The 22,345-nt window shown below is 48.2% G+C and overlaps 1 protein-coding gene across 1 annotated transcript in view; it reads left to right on the top strand.

Moving 5' to 3' along the window:
• Positions 1 to 7,806: 7,806 nt before the first annotated feature.
• polr2b (RNA polymerase II subunit B) overlaps positions 7,807 to 22,345 on the top strand; it is a 66,131-nt gene continuing 51,592 nt past the window's right edge. The window contains exons 1-4 of the mRNA XM_072459600.1: positions 7,807 to 7,893; positions 14,566 to 14,638; positions 16,212 to 16,362; positions 18,963 to 19,075. Coding sequence (XP_072315701.1) covers positions 7,875 to 7,893; positions 14,566 to 14,638; positions 16,212 to 16,362; positions 18,963 to 19,075 — 356 coding nt within the window. The 5' untranslated portion in view covers positions 7,807 to 7,874. The remainder of the gene's footprint in view (positions 7,894 to 14,565; positions 14,639 to 16,211; positions 16,363 to 18,962; positions 19,076 to 22,345) is intronic.

The raw sequence follows: 22,345 nt of genomic DNA, 5'->3' as shown, positions 1-22,345 counted from the left end.
CTGCATGTTCATGCTCGGCAGGATGTAAACAGTGGCCAGAATGAAAGAGGCGAACTCACGTGGAGAGTAGAATGGATTGCAGTTGATGAAAAGATATTCCAGATCAGGAGAGCAGTGTTTGGAGATCACAGTCACATCTGAAGACCAGGCAAAGTTAATGTTAAAACAGACCCCGCCCCTTGTTTTTCCCCCGGAAAGAACTCTTTATCTGTACGCCGCAGTCTGGGACCAACTCACTGAGACACGCCACCATGAAGTGTTTTGTCTCATCAGCAGTGCCAGTTCATCCAGTTTGTTGGAAAAGGGGTTCACGTTAGAAGGGAAAATCCCAGGTAAAGAGGCACGAGGGCCCGCGCTCGCTTTCCTCGTCTGCGGCGTCTCACTCTTTTGGCCAAAAGAAGGACTAATTCTACAGCAGATGCTAAAAAACTGGAACTAGATCCGAAGGAGTTGTGGTTCTGATGGTTAAGAGCTCTTTACGGGTGTAAGAGCACACGGACACACAAGTTACACACAAAAATAGACAAAACAAATTGCACTGAAACACCAAGGCATCCGTCATCTTGGATCTTTGATGATTTGGATGACATTTGCCACATCGATAAGTAGATGTACTTAAACACAAAGTTTATGTACTAAAGTGGACAGCCAACATGGAGCATAAAGTCTGACGTTAAAAACAAATAAGTCAAGTCACTTTCATCAGTCTCTTCAAATTAACAGAAAACCCAAACTCACATGCCCCACATGGGTGGCTCCATCTCTCATGTTGTTCAGTTTTCTGTGTTTTGCATCTTTCTTAGCAGCATCTCTGCTTCTCCTGGTGTTCTGAGCATGTGTTTTTTACCTTCAAAAGTCACCAGAAGAGTCAAGAGGAAAAAGAACCCATGTCTAAGCTTTCTCCTCCTGAGCTCCTCACAGATGGGGTGGAACTTTCCTCGCTGTTGACAAACCTCATATGGAATATCTGGAGCAAAGAAAGTGCGCTTGCCTTTGTACTGGAGGTCTCCTTTAACTTTTGCAGCCTTTCTTCACGCGATTGTTAAGAAAGCAGCTCAGGGAAGATCTTCTCCAAAAAGTCCTCCCAAACAATAATTTTAAATCTAGTTTCAGCAGCAGGGGAGCGAGTGCTTCCACTCAGCCACCAAAACTGGAAGTCCTCAGTTCCCCTTTTTTCTATAATGTTTTAATGATTGGTAGTATAATGATCGCACAGTAATTTTTTTTACATCATTTTTGTTCCCAGACTTAAAGACAGAGGTAATTGAGGCAACTTTCCATGACAATTGAATAACTGATAGAAATTAGTCATTAGTAATTGGACATATCAAAATATCTTTGTATCTTTATAAAGTTTGTATCCAAACCAAAGATATCTTTAGTTTAGGAATGTATTCTTTTTTTTTTATTATGGAGGCTCCTTCTGACTCGTTGATCTATTTTAAAGATGGGTAGTGTCTCAATTACCGGAAAAGTAAAATCTTAATTTGACGAAAAAAGTTTTTTTAAACCTATTACATTCAGATGCCAAGACAACAAGGTCTTTTACCAGATCAATATTAATTTGCAATTGTAATTCCTTACATTTACTTGTCACTTTACTGATTATTTTATGGATGATTTGCCAGATGTTTTGCCATTACCATTTGTAGTCTCTATAACTGACAGATAGAAATTGACCTCTGCTTTGCGCATGACTTGAACGATCTTGTTTCTTTATGATGTAAAAAGTTGCCTGTCAGAGTTAAGTTACATTTTAAGAGACATTTAAACTAGTTTATCCCTAGTCCTCATTTGATTTCTGCATTCTTCATAAAGCCATGGTTGATCACTTTTATTCATTTTATTTCGCTTTATCCTCTTTGTGTGCCCAGCTATTGTCCTATTAACTTTGGAGTGAAATGTTGCACTATTTGTTGAAAGGCCGTGGCTACAGAGCCGCGGTGCGGTCAAATAGCTCAGTAGTTTCAGGAGCCGCGACACTGCCATATAGCCTCATGGCTAACCCTAACCTTAAGCTACGTACAGACCGCGGCAGCCAAATCGCGCCCTACGCAGAATTTGAGTGCGTGTACATTTGAAGGACAAACGCACCAGACGGCGTTCTCGACGCCCGGACTCATGTCCATAAAATACACTCAGCAGCAGACGTGCGTCTGAGTCGATGGCGATGGGCCCCGGGGCCCGTCTGGGACCCGCATGTACTTCAGAGCTGAGCAGAGTTTAGTAAATATCATTATTTGCTCCAAGAGCTGCGTTTTTAGGATTTTTTTTATCTTGCGGGGTTTGTTTTGGGTCTTTTTCCGGGTCGTGCGTAGCACGTCATCTCTGATTGGCTGCTGCGGCGCATCTGCTGCAGAAACCTGAACAAATCTGAACATGTCGCGCCGGCTGCTTTGGCCGCCTCGGTCGCCTCATACGCGCGCTCAAAGCGTCGAGAGCGTACGAAAACGCACCAATCGCGCCGCAAAAACGAAGGAATCGCGCCGCGGGAAACGCACTACATGCTCGACACGCGTTTACATAGACTTTGAATGTAAACTGGACACTTCGGCCGCCGCGGTGTGGAAGCCCCTTTAACCCTAACCTTAACCCGGCACGGTCTAACCCGGCGCGGTCAAATAGCCTAGCAGTCTACTCTGTAGACACTCCCTTGTTGAAATATCATCGCTTGAGACAATTTCACTCCAATCCATCTCCTTCAAGGCTTTTGCCAGATTTGGATGTTGACGTTTTGGCACATCATGAAAACGGTGGACTCAGATCAGATGTACATGACCTTTGAAAACGTGCTTAGTGTAATGTATTGCGCAACCGCGTATTATGTCCCTACTGCAATCCGTACCGGTACTTCCGGAGTTCCCGCACGTGTTCAATAAACAAGTCTGAAGACACTCTCGCCTCGTATCTGGCTTGGCTAAACTTAAAACATACTATACAAGTATATTACATGGTGTCAGAAAACTGTCAAGTACAGAAAGTACCTGCATAGCCATGATGATGCAGTTTGACCATCCAAAAATTGACTGGGACGCAGCAGATTTATATCAAGAGTTCCAGAGGTTTCGGAGCCACGTTAGCTTCGTGTTCGACGGTCCTCTGTCTGCGCTGGAAGCCAAGCAGAAGGCAGGCTGGATCGGTACGTGGATTGGCGAACAAGGGAGAGAAGTCTACAAAACGCTCGAGTGGGCTGACGGCGAAAAAGATGACCCCGTCAAAGTCCTCGACAAGTTTTCCGGATATATCAGACCTCGAAAAAATAAGTGGATCGCCGGGCATCGTTTCAAACAGAGGAAATAAGGTGCAACCAAAACATTTGACCATTTTGTGAAGGATTTAAGACTGTTATTATTGGACTGTGAATATGCTGACTCAGACGACATGTTAATTGATGCTATTATCGCTGGCGTGAAAGAAAAACGTGTCCAAGAGAGGCTGCTTGACAAAGGTGAGGAGCTGACTCTTGCTAAAGCCATAGAAATCCCCCAACAGTTCGATATGTCACAAACGCAAATGAGAATTGTGAGAGAGGAGGATACACACGTCTCTGCAGTGTCAAGCAAACCAAAGTTTAATGCACAGAACAGAAAAGCATATAGTCACGTTCAGAAAAAACACAAAATGTGCAAAGCAAAACAAAGAATTGTCCGAAATGTGGAAAAGACCCTACACACAAATGGAACCAAGGTAAATGCCCAGCAAAAGGCTCCACGTGCTCATGCTGTCACAAACTAAACCACTGGGCTTCAGTCTGTCGCAGTCTCTCAGTGAGTGCAGTAAATGTTGAGTCAACAAATGACATGTATGAAGAAGAAATACTGGACATTAACTTGACAACAGATTTAGTTCCAGTAGCAACATTGGCAAATGACAAGTGGTTGGTGTACATTGACATTTTGGCTCAGGAAGTGCAGTTTAGAATAGACACAGGTGCAAAATGTAACACGCTGACTCTGAACTGGTACCAATTCCTGGAGCACAAAGGTGAGCTGAAACCTTCCAAAAGAGTGCTCAGAATGTACTCAAACCACAAAATAAAGCCTGTTGCAGCAGTGGACCTCCCATTAAAATACAAAGACCGCAAGACAAAAGCAGAGTTTGAAATAGTGGACATTGCACAAGAGAATGTGTTAAGTGGCACAACAGCTGAGGCACTAGACCTTATTTTGAGAACTGGCTCTCTACAAGACAGTAGTGTGGTGAACAAAGTGGACTCAATTAATAACACTGTCTCAACTTCAAGCACACCTGCTGGTCTTGAGAACTTTCCAGAGCTGACGCGCACTACAGGAACACTTCCAGGTAAATACACAATCAAAATTGACCCAGATGCAAAACCTGTTGTACATCCTGTGTGTAGACAACCAGTAGCACTCAAACCAAAAATAGTCAAAAAACTAAATGAGATGGTGCAAGACGGCCACATTGCAAAAGTTGACCAACCAACAGAATGGGTTAGTTCCATGGTTGTAGTTACAAACAAAGACAAACTCAGAATCTGTATAGATCCTAATGACTTGAATAAAGCAATGAAACGAGAGCACTACCCAATGCGCACAATAGAAGAAGTTGTGTCCCCAATGCAAAAGTGTTTTCTGTTCTCGATGCAGAGTCAGGCTTCCTGCAGATTGAGTTGGACGAGGCGTCATCGTTCCTGACAACGTTCAACACTCCAATAGGAAGATACAGATGGCTGAGGCTCCCGTTTGGCATCAAATGTGCGCCCGAGATATTCCAACGCATCATGGACCAGATGCTGGAGGGAATTGATGGAGCTACTGGCATAATGGATGATATCCTTGTCGCAGCATCAATACTGAAAGAACATGACAGTCACTGAAGAAGGTTGTGGAGAGAGCCACAAGCTACAATTTGAGACTGAACTTTAATAAGTGCCACATTCGAAAGTCAGCTGTGCCTTATGTGGGACATTTGATAACAGCTGATGGACTGAAACCTGACCCAGCTAAAACTAAGGCTGTTAGGTGCATGCCGCCACCTACAGACAAGGAAGGTGTCCGACGTTTCCTGGGATTTGTGACATATCTGTCAAAGTTTATTCCAAACCTCAGCGAAATCGACGCGCCACTGAGGCAACTCACGAAGAGTGATGTGGAGTTTGCATGGCAGCCAGCGCAACAGCAAGCGTTTGATAAGCTCAAGGATGTTTGTACACATCACCCTGTACTTAAGTTCTATGATGTGTCAAAACCTGTGGAGATTTACTGTGACACAAGCAGCACTGGACTGGGAGCTGTGCTGGTTCAGGACGACCAGCCGGTGGCCTTCTCATCAAGATCAATGACTGATGCAGAGACGCGCTACGCGCAGATTGAGAAGGAAATGCTCTCCATCGTTCATGCCTGCACTAAGTTCCACCACTACATCTTTGGGAAACATGTCACAGTATTCAACGACCACAAACCACTTGAGGACATTTGTAAAAAAACGCTGCTGTCGACCCCAATGCGCTTACAAAGAATGAGATTGCGGCTCCAGTGGTATGACATCACAGTTAAATACAGGAGAGGCAAAGACATGGAGCTACCAGACACGCTGTCACGAGCACAACTGTCCTACAAAACACCAGAGGCAGGCTCCTTAGAGTGTGTCTCCATGATCAGCTTTCTGTCTGTGAGCAACGAGAAATATGCTGAGCTGCAAACACTTACTAAAAATGAATTGAGTCTTCTCCAACAGATCATTCAACAAGGCTGGCCGGACAACAGAAGAGATGTGCCCATCCCTGTGCAGCCCTACTGGGACTCAAGAAGTCAACTGGCTGTTACAGATAGCATTGTGTACAAAGGTATGCGTATTGTTGTCCCCCCCACCATGCAGAAACACATGTTAGGCCTGATACATCAGTCCCATTTGGGGATGGTGAAATGCAAACAGCGCGCACGTGAAGTGCTATATTGGCCAGGAATGAGTGCAGAGATTGAGAGCATGATCAGAAACTGCTCCAAATGTGCTGAAGTTCAAAAGAAACTCCCAAAGCAACCGCTAATGCCAACTGAAACGCCCGAGTTACCATTTGAAGTTGTAGCTTCGGATTTGTTTGAGTTTGAGGAAAAGCAGTACGTGGCACTAGTGGACTATTATTCAAAATATATTGAAGCTGACCAGCTGAAAGATCAGCGCAGCCGCACTACCATCGAAGCGCTGAAAGCTCAGTTCAGCAGAGCCATTTTGAGAACGGACAATGGCCCACAGTACGCATCAGAGGAGTTCAAGGAGTTCTGTGAAAGTTATGGTATTCAGCACAAGACATCTTCACCATACACGCCGCACTCCAATGGTGAGGCAGAGCGAGCAGTTCAAACAGTAAAGAGGCTGTGGAGCAAAGCGCCAGATAAACATCTTGCTCTGTTAGACTACAGAACAACTCCGCTCGAATCAGTTGGACTGTCACCTGCTCAGCTGCTCATGGGCAGGAGACCTCGCAACAAATTACCAACCATGCGTGCACTACTCAAACCCATGAACTATGATTCCTGCAAAACAAAACATCTACTGGACAAGACAAAGTGCACCCAGAAACTCTACCACGACAGGAGAGCAGCACGTCCCCGTCCAGATCTACGACCTGGAGATGAGGTCAGGATGGCTCCACATCCTGGCAGCCAGAAATGGTCCCCGGCAGTCGTCGTTCAGCCACACAGTGCTCCACGCTCCTACATCCTAGACCGTGGAGGCAAGTTGTTTCGTCGTACAAGCCAACATCTCCGTACCAGCACCGCAAGTGCAAACCGGTCACGTCACATCGCACCTGATGAAGAGCCCTGGTGTGAACCACCGGCGAGAACACCAGCAGCGAAGGAGCAGCAGCGTGCTTCCCTTCCAGAGCTGCCTTCTACACCCTCCGTGTGTAGCCCCCAGCGCTGACAAACTGAAACAGGTGAACAATATCGAACCAGACGGATCAGAGTGGTGAAACCGCCGGATAAACTGAACTTATAGTCAGGGCGTACACAAACGCCAAAGCGGAAGTGATGTGCTGGCAACCTCTCCTTCCTAGTTAGTTTGTATTATTGTTACTATTGTTAGTATTGATGTTAAAAAAAAAAAAAAAAAAAGGAAATTTGTAAAATGCCATATTTTTGCTGTTAATATATGTGCATATTGAAAGAAAGGAACAATTTGATATATATGTGTATATTGAAGAAAGAAAAAAACATTTATTGTTTATATATACACATATATTGAAAGAAAAGTTTATTTCAATGTCCTATGTAAAATGTTACACGGATGACTGTTCTTTTAAACTATTCTGAGAAAGGGGGATGTAATGTATTGCGCAACCGCGTACTTCCGGAGTTCCCGCACGTGTTCAATAAACAAGTCTGTAGACACTCTCGCCTCGTATCTGGCTCGGCTAAACTTAAAACATACTATACAAGTATATTACACTTAGCACCTGATGCCAATGGGAACAGTTGCAATTTCCTGAATACTGCTTACGTAAACATTATTTTATTTTGGGGCAGATATGTAATATGCTAGTCTGTCCAGCCTCTTATTAAATGCATATTTAACCAGTCACTCGTTTTGGGATCTAACAGAGAGGAAAACAGTTAGCTTAAATTCGCTACAATAACATAAAAATACCAATAAAAATTTGCAATATCATTCGTAATATTATTAATATTCGCATAGAGGCACGAATAACGGTTTATTCATCATTATGTATTTTAAGTGGCTCCAATTGCGCATGCGCAAACTCAAGCGGCGGAAGTGACGGAGTTGAAGGAGGAAGTGGTTCGTCCGTCGCCGCACGGTCCGCGCTCAACTTTGTTTCCATTGAGCGCAGTTTGTGTTTGTGGTGTGGGATCTGACCGGGATCTGACCGGGATCTGACCCAAAACGGAGCCATGTACGACCAAGACGAAGGTGAGCTGCAGATTTACAGACGAGCATCAAACGAACACACAAAAGAGTAGCAGAGCTAAAAGGAGGGCAACTGAGCTAACGGCTAATGCTAGTGCTGGTTCTGTCTTGTACCTGGTCTTCTCAATCTTAGGGGTTTCCTTGACCTAAGGTCAAGATAAAACGATGAATGATCATAGTAGCAAAATATATCGAAGAGGACATGCATAACATTTACAAATAAAATAGACAGTTGGTCAGAGTAGTGCAACAATGAGCAGTGCAATGAATGGTTATTGGTTTGAATAAAACCAAAAGTGGCAGGTGTTAAGTGTTCATAAGATAAGATAAGCCTTTATCTGTCCCACAATGGGGAAATTCCAGTGTTGCAACACAAAGTAGGTACAGAAGTAAACAATAAAAACAGATAACTTATAAAAACATAAAAAACACTCTTATAGAAAAACTCTTATACATTTATTTTAAAAACCTCTTATACTATATGATAATAACAATAGTGACACTCTTATTTACAAGCTGTTATATGGACAGAGAATATTGAAAAAACAGTATTGCACATGATAATCAAGTCCAACTCTGAGGCAAACACCAGGGATCACAACTCTCACTCAACATGAAGTTTCTTATTTGAAGTGATGTGACACAGGCGCTATGAAATGATTTTTTATACACACTCTCAGTGCTTTCCTCATAATCTTTTCAAAGGATGGTAAATATGCCTCATTTGGGGTTGCATTTTCCTCCAAGGATGGTTTAATGTACACTAAACATATCGGTGCTAGAACATGGTATATGGGCCTGTCCACCGTCAAGAAATCAACTTTAAAATACTCCTCCTCACCCTCAAAGCTCTTCACCACCTAGCCCCCCCCTACCTGTCTGACCTCCTCATCCCCCACCGCCCCTCCCGAGCTCTCCGATCCTCCTCCTCTCTCACCCTGACTGCACCAACATCCCGACTCAAAACTTTTGGCGACAGAGCATTCTCCCGAACAGCACCCCGACTCTGGAACTCCCTCCCCCAACCTGTCCGCCACTCTCCCTCACTCACAACATTCAAATCCCGCCTAAAAACATACCTCTTCACCCAAGCCTATGACCTCCCCTACCCCTAGCCTCCTCTACCCCATTGCCTACTCTTCCACCCCCTGTTACATCCCCATCTTTTTCTTTCTACTTCTTCTGTCTTGTTCATTTTATCTGTATATTATTGTGTATTGTACGTACTGTCCCCCCTGTCTGTAAATACCCCCCCTTTTTATATATGTTCAGCGTCTTTGGGTCACTGAAAAGTGCTATATAAATAAAAGTTATTATTATTATTATTATTATTATTATTATTATTATTATTAAATGTGAATATTTACTTACCAAAACTTAATGGAATCATGGAAATGACAAAGACAGAAGTGAGAATCTTACGTCTTCTGTGATTGGCCAAAACCTCATTTCAGTGATGCTCTGTAACGTGTGATGTCTGACACTTGAATGACAGTCACATATTTCCCACCTTTTCAGCCTGCAAGATACTTTTAGATTTGGCAAGGCCCAAAGATCTACCTATGGATTTATATTTTTTGTCTCCTCCCTCTCCTCTCTCTCCTCTCTCTCCCCCCTCGCCTCCCTCGCCCCTCCCTCTCCTCTCTCTCCCCCCTCGCCTCCCTCGCCCCTCCCTCTCCTCCCTCTCCTCTCTCGCCTCCCTCTCCTCTCTCTCCCCCCTCGCCTCCCTCGCCCCTCCCTCTCCTCTCTCTCCTCTCTCGCCTCCCTCGCCCCTCCCTCTCCTCCCTCTCCTCTCTCGCCTCCCTCGCCCCTCCCTCTCCTCTCTCTCCCCCCTCGCCTCCCTCGCCCCTCCCTCTCCTCCCTCTCCTCTCTCGCCTCCCTCTCCTCTCTCTCCTCTCTCGCCTCCCTCGCCCCTCCCTCTCCTCTCTCTCCCCCCTCGCCTCCCTCGCCCCTCCCTCTCCTCCCTCTCCTCTCTCGCCTCCCTCTCCCCCCTCGCCTCCCTCGCCCCTCCCTCTCCTCCCTCTCCTCTCTCGCCTCCCTCTCCCCCCTCGCCTCCCTCGCCCCTCCCTCTCCTCCCTCTCCTCTCTCTCCCCCCTCGCCTCCCTCGCCCCTCCCTCTCCTCTCTCTCCTCTCTCGCCTCCCTCTCCTCTCTCTCCTCTCTCGCCTCCCTCGCCCCTCCCTCTCCTCCCTCTCCTCTCTCTCCCCCCTCGCCTCCCTCGCCCCTCCCTCTCCTCCCTCTCCTCTCTCGCCTCCCTCTCCTCTCTCGCCTCTCTCGCCTCCCTCGCCCCTCCCTCTCCTCTCTCTCCCCCCTCGCCTCCCTCGCCCCTCCCTCTCCTCTCTCTCCTCTCTCGCCTCCCTCGCCCCTCCCTCTCCTCTCTCTCCTCTCTCGCCTCTCTCGCCTCCCTCTCCTCTCTCTCCTCTCTCGCCTCCCTCGCCCCTCCCTCTCCTCCCTCTCCTCCCTCTCCTCTCTCTCCTCTCTCTCCCCCCTCGCCTCCCTCGCCCCTCCCTCTCCTCTCTCTCCCCCCTCGCCTCCCTCGCCCCTCCCTCTCCTCTCTCTCCTCTCTCGCCTCCCTCGCCCCTCCCTCTCCTCTCTCTCCTCTCTCGCCTCCCTCTCCTCTCTCTCCTCTCTCGCCTCCCTCGCCCCTCCCTCTCCCTCTCCTCCCTCTCCTCTCTCTCCTCTCTCTCCCCCCTCGCCTCCCTCGCCCCTCCCTCTCCTCTCTCTCCTCTCTCGCCTCCCTCTCCTCTCTCTCCTCTCTCGCCTCCCTCGCCCCTCCCTCTCCTCCCTCTCCTCCCTCTCCTCTCTCTCCCCCCTCGCCTCCCTCGCCCCTCCCTCTCCTCCCTCTCCTCTCTCGCCTCCCTCTCCTCTCTCGCCTCTCTCGCCTCCCTCGCCCCTCCCTCTCCTCTCTCTCCCCCCTCGCCTCCCTCGCCCCTCCCTCTCCTCTCTCTCCCCCCTCGCCTCCCTCGCCCCTCCCTCTCCTCCCTCTCCTCTCTCGCCTCTCTCGCCTCCCTCGCCCCTCCCTCTCCTCTCTCTCCCCCCTCGCCTCCCTCGCCCCTCCCTCTCCTCCCTCTCCTCTCTCGCCTCCCTCTCCTCTCTCTCCTCTCTCGCCTCCCTCGCCCCTCCCTCTCCTCCCTCTCCTCTCTCGCCTCTCTCGCCTCCCTCGCCCCTCCCTCTCCTCTCTCTCCCCCCTCGCCTCCCTCGCCCCTCCCTCTCCTCCCTCTCCTCTCTCTCCCCCCTCGCCCCTCCCTCTCCTCCCTCTCCTCTCTCGCCTCCCTCTCCTCTCTCTCCTCTCTCGCCTCCCTCGCCCCTCCCTCTCCTCCCTCTCCTCTCTCGCCTCTCTCGCCTCCCTCGCCCCTCCCTCTCCTCCCTCTCCTCTCTCGCCTCTCTCGCCTCCCTCGCCCCTCCCTCTCCTCTCTCTCCCCCCTCGCCTCCCTCGCCCCTCCCTCTCCTCTCTCTCCCCCCTCGCCCCTCCCTCTCCTCCCTCTCCTCTCTCGCCTCCCTCTCCTCTCTCTCCTCTCTCGCCTCCCTCGCCCCTCCCTCTCCTCCCTCTCCTCTCTCGCCTCTCTCGCCTCCCTCGCCCCTCCCTCTCCTCTCTCTCCCCCCTCGCCTCCCTCGCCCCTCCCTCTCCTCCCTCTCCTCTCTCTCCCCCCTCGCCTCCCTCGCCCCTCCCTCTCCTCTCTCTCCTCTCTCGCCTCCCTCGCCCCTCCCTCTCCTCTCTCGCCTCCCTCTCCTCTCTCTCCTCTCTCGCCTCCCTCGCCCCTCCCTCTCCTCTCTCTCCCCCCTCGCCTCCCTCGCCCCTCCCTCTCCTCCCTCTCCTCTCTCGCCTCCCTCTCCCCCCTCGCCTCCCTCGCCCCTCCCTCTCCTCCCTCTCCTCTCTCGCCTCCCTCTCCCCCCTCGCCTCCCTCGCCCCTCCCTCTCCTCCCTCTCCTCTCTCTCCCCCCTCGCCTCCCTCGCCCCTCCCTCTCCTCTCTCTCCTCTCTCGCCTCCCTCTCCTCTCTCTCCTCTCTCGCCTCCCTCGCCCCTCCCTCTCCTCCCTCTCCTCTCTCTCCCCCCTCGCCTCCCTCGCCCCTCCCTCTCCTCCCTCTCCTCTCTCGCCTCCCTCTCCTCTCTCTCCTCTCTCGCCTCCCTCGCCCCTCCCTCTCCTCTCTCTCCTCTCTCGCCTCCCTCTCCTCTCTCTCCTCTCTCGCCTCCCTCGCCCCTCCCTCTCCTCCCTCTCCTCTCTCTCCCCCCTCGCCTCCCTCGCCCCTCCCTCTCCTCCCTCTCCTCTCTCGCCTCCCTCTCCTCTCTCGCCTCTCTCGCCTCCCTCGCCCCTCCCTCTCCTCTCTCTCCCCCCTCGCCTCCCTCGCCCCTCCCTCTCCTCCCTCTCCTCTCTCGCCTCTCTCTCCTCTCTCGCCTCCCTCGCCCCTCCCTCTCCTCCCTCTCCTCTCTCGCCTCTCTCGCCTCCCTCGCCCCTCCCTCTCCTCTCTCTCCCCCCTCGCCTCCCTCGCCCCTCCCTCTCCTCCCTCTCCTCTCTCTCCCCCCTCGCCCCTCCCTCTCCTCCCTCTCCTCTCTCGCCTCCCTCTCCTCTCTCGCCTCCCTCGCCCCTCCCTCTCCTCTCTCGCCTCCCTCGCCCCTCCCTCTCCTCTCTCGCCTCCCTCGCCCCCCTCGCCTCCCTCGCCCCTCCCTCTCCTCTCTCTCCCCCCTCGCCTCCCTCGCCCCTCCCTCTCCTCTCTCTCCCCCCTCGCCTCCCTCGCCCCTCCCTCTCCTCCCTCTCCTCTCTCGCCTCCCTCTCCTCTCTCTCCCCCCTCGCCTCCCTCGCCCCTCCCTCTCCTCTCTCTCCTCTCTCGCCTCCCTCGCCCCTCCCTCTCCTCCCTCTCCTCTCTCGCCTCTCTCGCCTCCCTCGCCCCTCCCTCTCCTCTCTCTCCCCCCTCGCCTCCCTCGCCCCTCCCTCTCCTCCCTCTCCTCTCTCTCCCCCCTCGCCCCTCCCTCTCCTCCCTCTCCTCTCTCGCCTCCCTCTCCTCTCTCTCCTCTCTCGCCTCCCTCTCCTCTCTCGCCTCCCTCGCCCCTCCCTCTCCTCTCTCGCCTCTCGCCTCTCTCGCCTCCCTCGCCCCTCCCTCTCCTCTCTCTCCCCCCTCGCCTCCCTCGCCCCTCCCTCTCCTCCCTCTCCTCTCTCTCCCCCCTCGCCTCCCTCGCCCCTCCCTCTCCTCCCTCTCCTCTCTCGCCTCCCTCTCCTCTCTCGCCTCCCTCGCCCCTCCCTCTCCTCTCTCGCCTCTCTCGCCTCTCTCGCCTCCCTCGCCCCTCCCTCTCCTCTCTCTCCCCCCTCGCCTCCCTCGCCCCTCCCTCTCCTCCCTCTCCTCTCTCTCCCCCCTCGCCTCCCTCGCCCCTCCCTCTCCTCTCTCTCCTCTCTCGCCTCCCTCGCCCCTCCCTCTCCTCTCTCGCCTCCCTCTCCTCTCCATGTGTGCTCCTGCAGAAACTCTCTGAGAAAGCGGACAAAATAACAATTGTAGGCTCCTCGCAGCTCGCGCTCATTGTTACTCGTGGTTCACTCATGCTGTTGGGGACCTCCATGTGTGGACTGGTCGCTCAGCGTGTGCATCTACTGTCTCTTAGCGCCAGACAATAAACGTTGCTTTGGTATCGACTGCCACTGCCTCCGAGATCGACTGGTAGATCGCAATTGACGCAATGGGCACCCCTGTCCCACTGACATTTGTAGGCTAATAAGTGATTAAGTGATAAACATTCGACTTGTCCATTTGAACAGTATTTTAATGATGGCGCTACCTAAAATATGGGATAAAGTTGGGTTTTAGGGATAGAATATTTCCCCCCCATGTCAAATCGGATGGCGGGCCATCCGTGTACGTAGCGAGACCCCTAATTCTTCTAATTCATATTCTACAAACAGAACAGTTTGGACTGAAGTGAAATGTTGTTGTTTTGGGGACATACTTATGTGAAATTAAGAATAAAATATATCATTTTAAGCAGAAACTCCTTATTTGTTATTTTATTACTACAACATTTATTATAAAACATGTTTTAATGTTTTAATAAAATATGTTTTTAAATGGTTTATGGAATGTACAAAAAAAAAAATTAATCGAATAAAATGATCGATAGATTACTTGATTGCTAAAATAATCGATAGCTGCAGCCCTTGTCCAAAGTCTCTTCAATTAGTCAATTTCCAGTTTGATTCTGAACGTGGTACGACCTCAGCCAGACACGCCCGCAACTGATCCCGGAAGTCACTGCACTGCATTTCAAACATGATGAATACTAACCCTTTGGACGTGCATCTAAACTGTGCAGTGCTCCTGTCATTCTCTTTGTCAAAGCGAGTGGTTTTACTCTGGACAGGAATCGGCTGATGCTTTAGTCTTTTTTTCACCAGGACAGTTTTGTCTTGTGGTTACAGAGGACACAGCGGTGTTCTGTCTCCTGCTGCAGAAACATTACACTCATTACATTACACATCAGCGGCGGACATTCTGTGGACATTGTGTTTAGTCCCTGCTTGGCTCGACTTGGCCCAAGGGGGAAGAGTTTACTAAAAATGTACCTGGTCTGAGGCGGTAGCACGACATGGAAATGTGCTAAAGCAGTCGAGGCGGTACTGTTGGAAAAGGCCAATAGAACAGTGAGGTTTGACGACACAATCCTGAGCCCTATTGTAATGGTGTATTTGTGTCCAGATCCGCAGTATGATGAAGATGAAGATGAGATCACTCCAGACCTGTGGCAAGAGGCCTGTTGGATCGTTATCAGGTCAAACACACACCATGACCATACATTTGTGTCATTTTTCCTCACATTGGTCGACTAAAAACATTGTACTTTGGCACGACTAAACCAGCTCCAAACCAGCACTTAAAGTGCCCATGACAGGTTGGATGACTCATTGAACTAAAATGCAGTTAAGATAAATATATTTAGAATTTTACTAAAAAAAAAGTTTTATCACAGAATACACATGTTTTTAGGTTTATAATTTCACTACCTGTCCTGTCACACTAGGAAATGACTAGAGATGTCCCGATCAGGTTTTTTTGGCCCGGCTCTGATTCCAAGTCATCTGATTTTGAGTTTCTGCCGATACAAAGTCCCAATCCGATACTTTTGTAACACATTAAAAAAATGCACAAATGCAACATAAACAAGGTTGTCCTCAGTTTTTATTTTATTTTTTAACACTTTAACAGTGCACCTTTCTATGAGGTGGCTTGAATAAGAAATAATTGTGCGAAATTTGAATTAAATAAAAATAGCAGCTTAACTTAAAATACCCAGCAGCATGTAAACAAATAAGCAAAGTGTGTATTAAATGAAAGTGTCATAAAGTAAGGCCAGTAATGTGCTGTTCAGAACTGCACTCTTAAATCTCTTCTGGCTTAAATAATAAAATGTATGTTTTTCTTGATGAAATCCGTCTGAATGTCTTTGAATCGAGAGTAAGCCAAGGGCGAGTGTTCTTCCTCGGGAGCCACGGTGTTTATCACGCCGCGCCATCAGCCCACACTCTGCACCCCCGTCTCACCCATAGCTTTCTTCATATTAGCAGCGTTGTCGCGCAAAATTACATCGACCTGTTACTTGTCGATGCCCCAGTTATTGAGCATGTTTTCCTTAATCTGTTTGACGCGCTCTGCTGTGTGGGATCCGCAGGACATGCAGGGTCGCACGGCGTAAAACAAAACTTAGAGTTTACTGCCGTAAAAGTGTGGGCCTTACGGCAGTAAAATGTCGCGATCCATTCATGCATTATACAGAGGTGAGAGACTAATAATAAGCTTGAAATGTGTAGCGCTGATCAAACTAATAAGAGTAAAATATATATCCGATCACTGATCGGGATGTAACATCCGATTTCGAAGTCTGAAACCACGTGATCGGGCCCGATTTCCGATCACATCCCTAGAAATTACCCAGAAAACACTGGGCAAAAACTCATCTAATGTGACACTTTTTTTTTTTTTTTTTTTGAAACAATAAAAATATATGAGAGCAACTTTATTTTGTTGAATTAATGTTTGTGTAAATTCTGCATAAACTTCGACTGGAATCCGTATCCCTGTTGTGATGTCACCTCCTGAGGACAAAGTTTTCCCCACAATTACCTACTCGATTGGTGTAAAATTATAACTTTTATGTACAACAGGTATGAATACTCCAAATAAAGTCAAAATCGTAAACCTGCCATATGCACTTTAACCAGGAGAAAGTTTAATTGGAACTTAGATGGTAAAATTAACCGGAGGCTCTTTTCTAGAATGTACTTTTTTCACACCCTCATTTGAATCTTCATTGTATTGGTTATAAATATATATATTTTTCTTCTTAGTTCCTATTTTGATGAGAAAGGTCTGGTCCGGCAGCAGCTGGATTCCTTCGACGAGTTTATCCAGATGTCTGTGCAGAGAATTGTGGAGGATGCTCCGCCCATCGACCTGCAGGCTGAGGCACAGCACACCTCTGGGGAGGTGGAGGAACCGGTAAGGACCACGAGTGAACACCCTGAAGAGGGTCAAGAGATGATCATTTTATTTTGGGGCGGGTTGGCTCATGCCGTGTCTCCCTCCGAATTGAGTTCTTCACATGAATCAATCTGGGGAGGCTCTCGCCAAAGCATCAGGATGTTAAAAAAATGCACGCCTTTTGGTCAAGATGTCACAACAGTGATGTAAATCTTTTGTTAGAAGATGTGTTCTAATCAGACCTTAAACTATTTTCCATAATACATAAATATCCGCGCAGCTAAATAGGCAAAGCAAGTTCTTTGTAGAGCATAATTAATATACAAGGCAATTCAAAAATGCATTAAAATCCTTTCAGTCATAAACACAGCTAAACAAAACTGTTTTTAGCTTAGATTTGAACATTGTCAGAGTAGAACGTGTCTCACATCTTCAGGAAGAATGTTCCAGATTTTAGCTGCATAAAACTGAAACACAGATTCCCCATGTTTAGTCCTGACTCTGGCACCAGCAGGAGGCCGGTCCATGTTTAGTCCTGACTCTGGCACCAGCAGGAGGCCGGTCCATGTTTAGTCCTGACTCTGGCACCAGCAGGAGGCCGGCCCATGTTTAGTCCTGACTCTGGCACCAGCAGGAGGCCGGTCCATGTTTAGTCCTGACTCTGGCACCAGCAGGAGGCCGGCCCATGTTTAGTCCTGACTCTGGCACCAGCAGGAGGCCGGTCCATGTTTAGTCCTGACTCTGGGCACCAGCAGGAGGCCGGTCCTATGTTTAGTCCTGACTCTGGCACCAGCAGGAGGCCGGTCCATGTTTAGTCCTGACTCTGGCACCAGCAGGAGGCCGGTCCATGTTTAGTCCTGACTCTGGCACCAGCAGGAGGCTGGTCCATGTTTAGTCCTGACTCTGGCACCAGCAGGAGGCCGGTCCATGTTTAGTCCTGACTCCGGGCACCAGCAGGAGGCCGGTCCATGTTTAGTCCTGACTCTGGCACCAGCAGGAGGCCGGTCCATGTTTAGTCCTGACTCTGGCACCAGCAGGAGGCCGGCCCATGTTTAGTCCTGACTCTGGCACCAGCAGGAGGCCGGTCCATGTTTAGTCCTGACTCTGGGCACCAGCAGGAGGCCGGTCCTATGTTTAGTCCTGACTCTGGCACCAGCAGGAGGCCGGTCCATGTTTAGTCCTGACTCTGGCACCAGCAGGAGGCCGGTCCATGTTTAGTCCTGACTCTGGCACCAGCAGGAGGCTGGTCCATGTTTAGTCCTGACTCTGGCACCAGCAGGAGGCCGGTCCATGTTTAGTCCTGACTCCGGGCACCAGCAGGAGGCCGGTCCATGTTTAGTCCTGACTCTGGCACCAGCAGGAGGCCGGTCCATGTTTAGTCCTGACTCTGGCACCAGCAGGAGGCTGGTCCACGTTTAGTCCTGACTCTGGCACCAGCAGGAGGCCGGTCCATGTTTAGTCCTGACTCTGGCACCAGCAGGAGGCCGGTCCATGTTTAGTCCTGACTCTGGCACCAGCAGGAGGCCAGTCCATATTTAATCCTGACTCTGGCACCAGCAGGAGGCCGGTCCATGTTTAGTCCTGACTCTGGCACCAGCAGGAGGCCGGTCTAGTCAGAACCTGAGCTGTCAGGTTCTGGTTCAGGTTGTTTAATCAGCAAACTGAAAGTGATGTTATGGTTTTGCCAGCTTAGGCTTAAAACTACTTTATCAGGTAGTTGGTTGCATTCTGGGACTGTGTGTGGGAGTTTTTATCCTGGGTCGTATTGGGCTTTAAGGTCCGGTGATTCGATCTGGGCCTTTGATCAGCTGGTGTGAAGTGGGCAGCACTGCGAGAAGTTGATTGGTGATCTTATACATTAAGACAACTTGTTCGTGTTTTTGACATTCCTCAATTTTCCGATCATAGTCGGAAGTTGCAAAACGTGCTGCTCTTCTCTTAACTCTTTCAAGTTTACACTTGTCCTTTGATAGATGAAGATCGATAGTAGCACAGTATTTTAGGGAGCTACATTCTTTTACGCTGTAGGCAGTATTCGTAGCCTCTGAGGGGCATTGTGAGGGATTGTACTCTTTAAACCAAGGCTATTTCTGCATTTTGTTTCATTTGTCCATCAGTGAATGGATACTTGATCACTTGGCAGGTTTTGGAACATCTTTGATGGATTACAAATGATGTATCTTATTATTAGGTTCTTTTTTAAAGACAATCAATTTAGGAGATGTTTTTACCTTGTTGAGGTGGCATGCCTGGACGAGCTGGCAGGTCCGTCAGGCTGTGGCAGGTCCGTCAGGCTGTGGCAGGTCCGTCAGGCTGTGGCAGGTCCGTCAGGCTGTGGCAGGTCCGTCAGGCTGTGGCAGGTCCGTCAGGCTGTGGCAGGTCCGTCAGGCTGAAGATGGCTTGCAGTTAAGCAGCCGAAACATTTCAACTTGGTAAAAACCTCTCCTAAATTGATGTCTTAAAAAAAGAACCCAAGGTTGTGGATTATATTAAGAAGACAAAAGAAACTTTGTTGGAGTATCAAACCCACCCATCTCTTAACCCTATATCAATCTAATCGTCTAATTTGATCAATATCCTCCTTTTTTATTGAATCATGTGTTTGCCTCTATGTCCAGCCACGCTTCCTGCTGAAGTTTGAGCAGATTTACTTGTCCAAGCCAACACACTGGGAACGAGATGGAGCGCCTTCTCCCATGATGCCCAATGAAGCACGCCTCCGCAATCTCACGTAAGCTCCACGTTTCTTATAGTGCTGTGAATCCCAAATGTCTCTCTATGGCCCCTTTTCCATTAGTCTTGACTTGGCTTGACTCTACTGCACTCAGACCTGAAAGCATACCAATACAACTGGTTCTCTGTGGTGCTATGTAGAATGGGAAATTATTGTGCAAATGATTTGTGACACAAAGGGGAGTCTTTTCGAAAGACCCCAAAACACGGTGACGGCAACTACGCACTACAGGATAATTTGAAGATTAAGGCCCAGATTTGCTTCTCATTAATCTTGGTTGGATGGAGGCATGGCCCAAGTCTGCTGTGCTCCTCCTTTGAACTGCTCTGTGATATTGTAACCAAAAAACATCACCGCTACAGCCAAAATAGAGTGTTGGGGAGACTGAATTACAAACACACAGAAGAAAGAAACAAACATAGAAAGAAAAACCCAAAACTTTAATAATGACCTCTTGTGAAGCAAATAAAACTACCTCGTTCTCATCTCAGCCATGTTCTTGTCCATTTGTAATTTCCTCCACATTTCAATGACACAGTCCACAAAACATTGCTAATAATCCAGTTTGATACATTCTTCACAAAAAATGTAAATTCAAGTGAAAGTTGGTCTTGTGTCTGTTTTATAAATCTATAGAAGAGTCAGTGAAGCTGCTCCAGAGTATAGCTAATATCTGTACGCTTTCTGTATTTTCTGTACTTTCTTTATTTGAGTAAGGCCCCAAACCACAACAGCAGTTGCCTCCATGGGTGACAATGAAATATAGAATAGAGTGTGTGTGTGTGTGTGTGTGTGTATATATATATATATATATATATATATATATATATATATATATATATATATATATCTCTATCTCTATATCTCATATTTTCCTGTTGGGAAAAAGTAGAAACCTCAGGGAGAACCACTGTGAAGGAGGGATCCTACTTCCACAGACAGACAGGCTGCAGATGTTTATTTGCAGATAAGAGTTCGTCCAGGCAGATGAAGAGCCGTTCATCTAGAGTAGAGGGCGTTCCTCCAGGCAGTTGAGGAGCATCCAGATCTACAGGTCAGGGTTGTGACATGGGGCATCTAAGGTGCAGTTCATCTGCCCTACTGCACCGCATTTCAAAGATGTGCATTGCTTTGATCATTTTGAACACTTTTTCATCTCAAGGGGAGTTGCTTTAGTCTGGACAGGAAACTGTTGACGCTAGCTTTGGTAGCACAACCTTTATTTTGTACCATAGTAAAGTGTAAGTGCGCTGTCTTTTTTTTCTCCAGAATGGTTTAGTCTTCGGTTTAGTCTTCGGTTTAGTCTTCGGTTTAGTCTTCGGTTTAGTCTTCGGTTTAGTCTGTGGTTTAGTCTTTGGTTTAGTCTTTGGTTAGTCTTAGCTCTCGGAACTGTGGTCTGCGCCTTTTCTCTCTAAAACCCTGTAGTGCGCAGCTTTCTGTCTCCTACTGCTACTGGAATCACTCACAAGAAACATTACAATGTGGACATTAGGTTTAGGCCCTACTTGGTTCGCTTTTGCTCAATGCAGTGTTTCCTCCAGCCCTATTTAGCGGGCCAATACACCCTTATCCTGAATCAATCAAAAGCCGCAACACTCACCTAATTTATCAGCTGTGCGTAGTGGCCGATAGTTTGGTTAGCAGTTGACGCTAACTTTACCGAACTAAAGTTGCCTTCATATTCACAGATTCGGACTTCCGAGGTCAATAGTTCCTAAACGCAAAAGTCTTTACAGATCATACGCATGCCAAAATACTCATATTTACACTGCCAATCGACTACAACCTTGTTTTTTAAAAATCAGGTGCGTATTTTGGGCGCAGGGAATTACACTGCTCCATATGGGCGGCCGGAGCCAAGACGAGTACTTGGGGACCGTCATCAAAAAGCAAAACCAAAAATGGACATGTTTTATAGCTGGAATGGAACATCAAATGAGCGATACAATTTGAATAACACAATGAATACTCCATGATGGACACATCAGCAAGCTTTATTTTTTCCATATGAAGCTTTATTTGTGTTTTATTTATGGAATATGATGTAATATGAAAATTAATCTTCAATAGCTTTTTATATATTTGATACAGGGTCACCAAATTCACAGCACTTATCAATAATTGAAATATAAATATCTTTTATTGACTTGTTGCACTACCCACCACAAATATTGCATGTAAATAAATACATTGTTGTTTATAAAGTTATATCATTCTTTATTTGTTTGTGTGCCTCTTTTAAGGAGTATGTGCCCTTCTGAAATCCTGGGGGAAACACTGCAGCCTTCATAACCCTTTCCTTCCCACACCTCATTATCAGGTCTTGTGGTTTATCAGTTTCTGGTCTTGATTTGCCCAGGCGATGAGTTCTTTCTGTTGTGATGGGCGGACCTCAACTCCAGAGCCTACAAGGAGCTCTGGGACCACCTTCAACTCATCCGGATTGTCTGAAATACACTGTTCAGCTTCATTGATGCATGCGCCGTTTCAGCTCCCTCATGTCGCTTTCAAACTGGTTGAGTCGGGCCAGTCCGATCGCTGCTCATTTCCGCTCCCAGTGACGCCATATTACGCTGCATTTCGCATTTGATTTCACACATCCTGAACCCTAACTGGTGCAGCGTCACCTATTCTCCTTCCTCCGGCAGGATGAAGCAGAGCGATTCTGGGCCGGCGGAACCATGTCCTCTCGCGGGAGAAGAGTCTCGGTCTGCCGCATTGAACCCGCTAATATGGCTAGCCTTGTTAACTTGCAAGTCGGACTATTTTTTAATTGGACAGTGGGTCGGAAGCTTTGTTTGTCTTGGTCCCGTGGCTTGTTTACCTTGTCCACTCTTTTTGTGAAAAATGCTGAAAAAAATTGATTTTGTGGGTCAAACGATAATGTGTGTGTAATATATATATATATATTTTTAATTAAGAGTTTTTAGTCCAGTCCTTGATTGTTGGTGTGTATTATGTCATCCATTTTTTTGTGATTGCCTTTTTAGCCGCCGGGATGATGTCATAAATTGTCTGTAAGACTTTGTTGATCTCAGTCCAAAACTTGTGAACAACAGGACAATCCCAAAACACATGATAGTGGTTTGCCTCCTGCTGCCACATCCTCTCAAACAGTCATTTTCCTGTGAGTAATGAGCACTTTGACACTTTGAAACCAGACACACTTTTCCAACAGAATTCCCAACATGTGATCCCTGGTTTTCCACTGAGATGTATGTATGTTTTTCTATTCTTCATCAACCAGAACAAAGTGACCCTCTTTCC

This window comes from Eucyclogobius newberryi, unplaced genomic scaffold (assembly GCF_026437365.1).
Source record: "Eucyclogobius newberryi isolate DKJ021-1_F unplaced genomic scaffold, fEucNew1.0.hap1 SCAF_24, whole genome shotgun sequence".
Taxonomy (NCBI): domain Eukaryota; kingdom Metazoa; phylum Chordata; class Actinopteri; order Gobiiformes; family Gobiidae; genus Eucyclogobius; species Eucyclogobius newberryi.
Note: the sequence above shows the minus strand (reverse complement) of the source record. Positions and strands in the feature narration are given on the sequence as shown.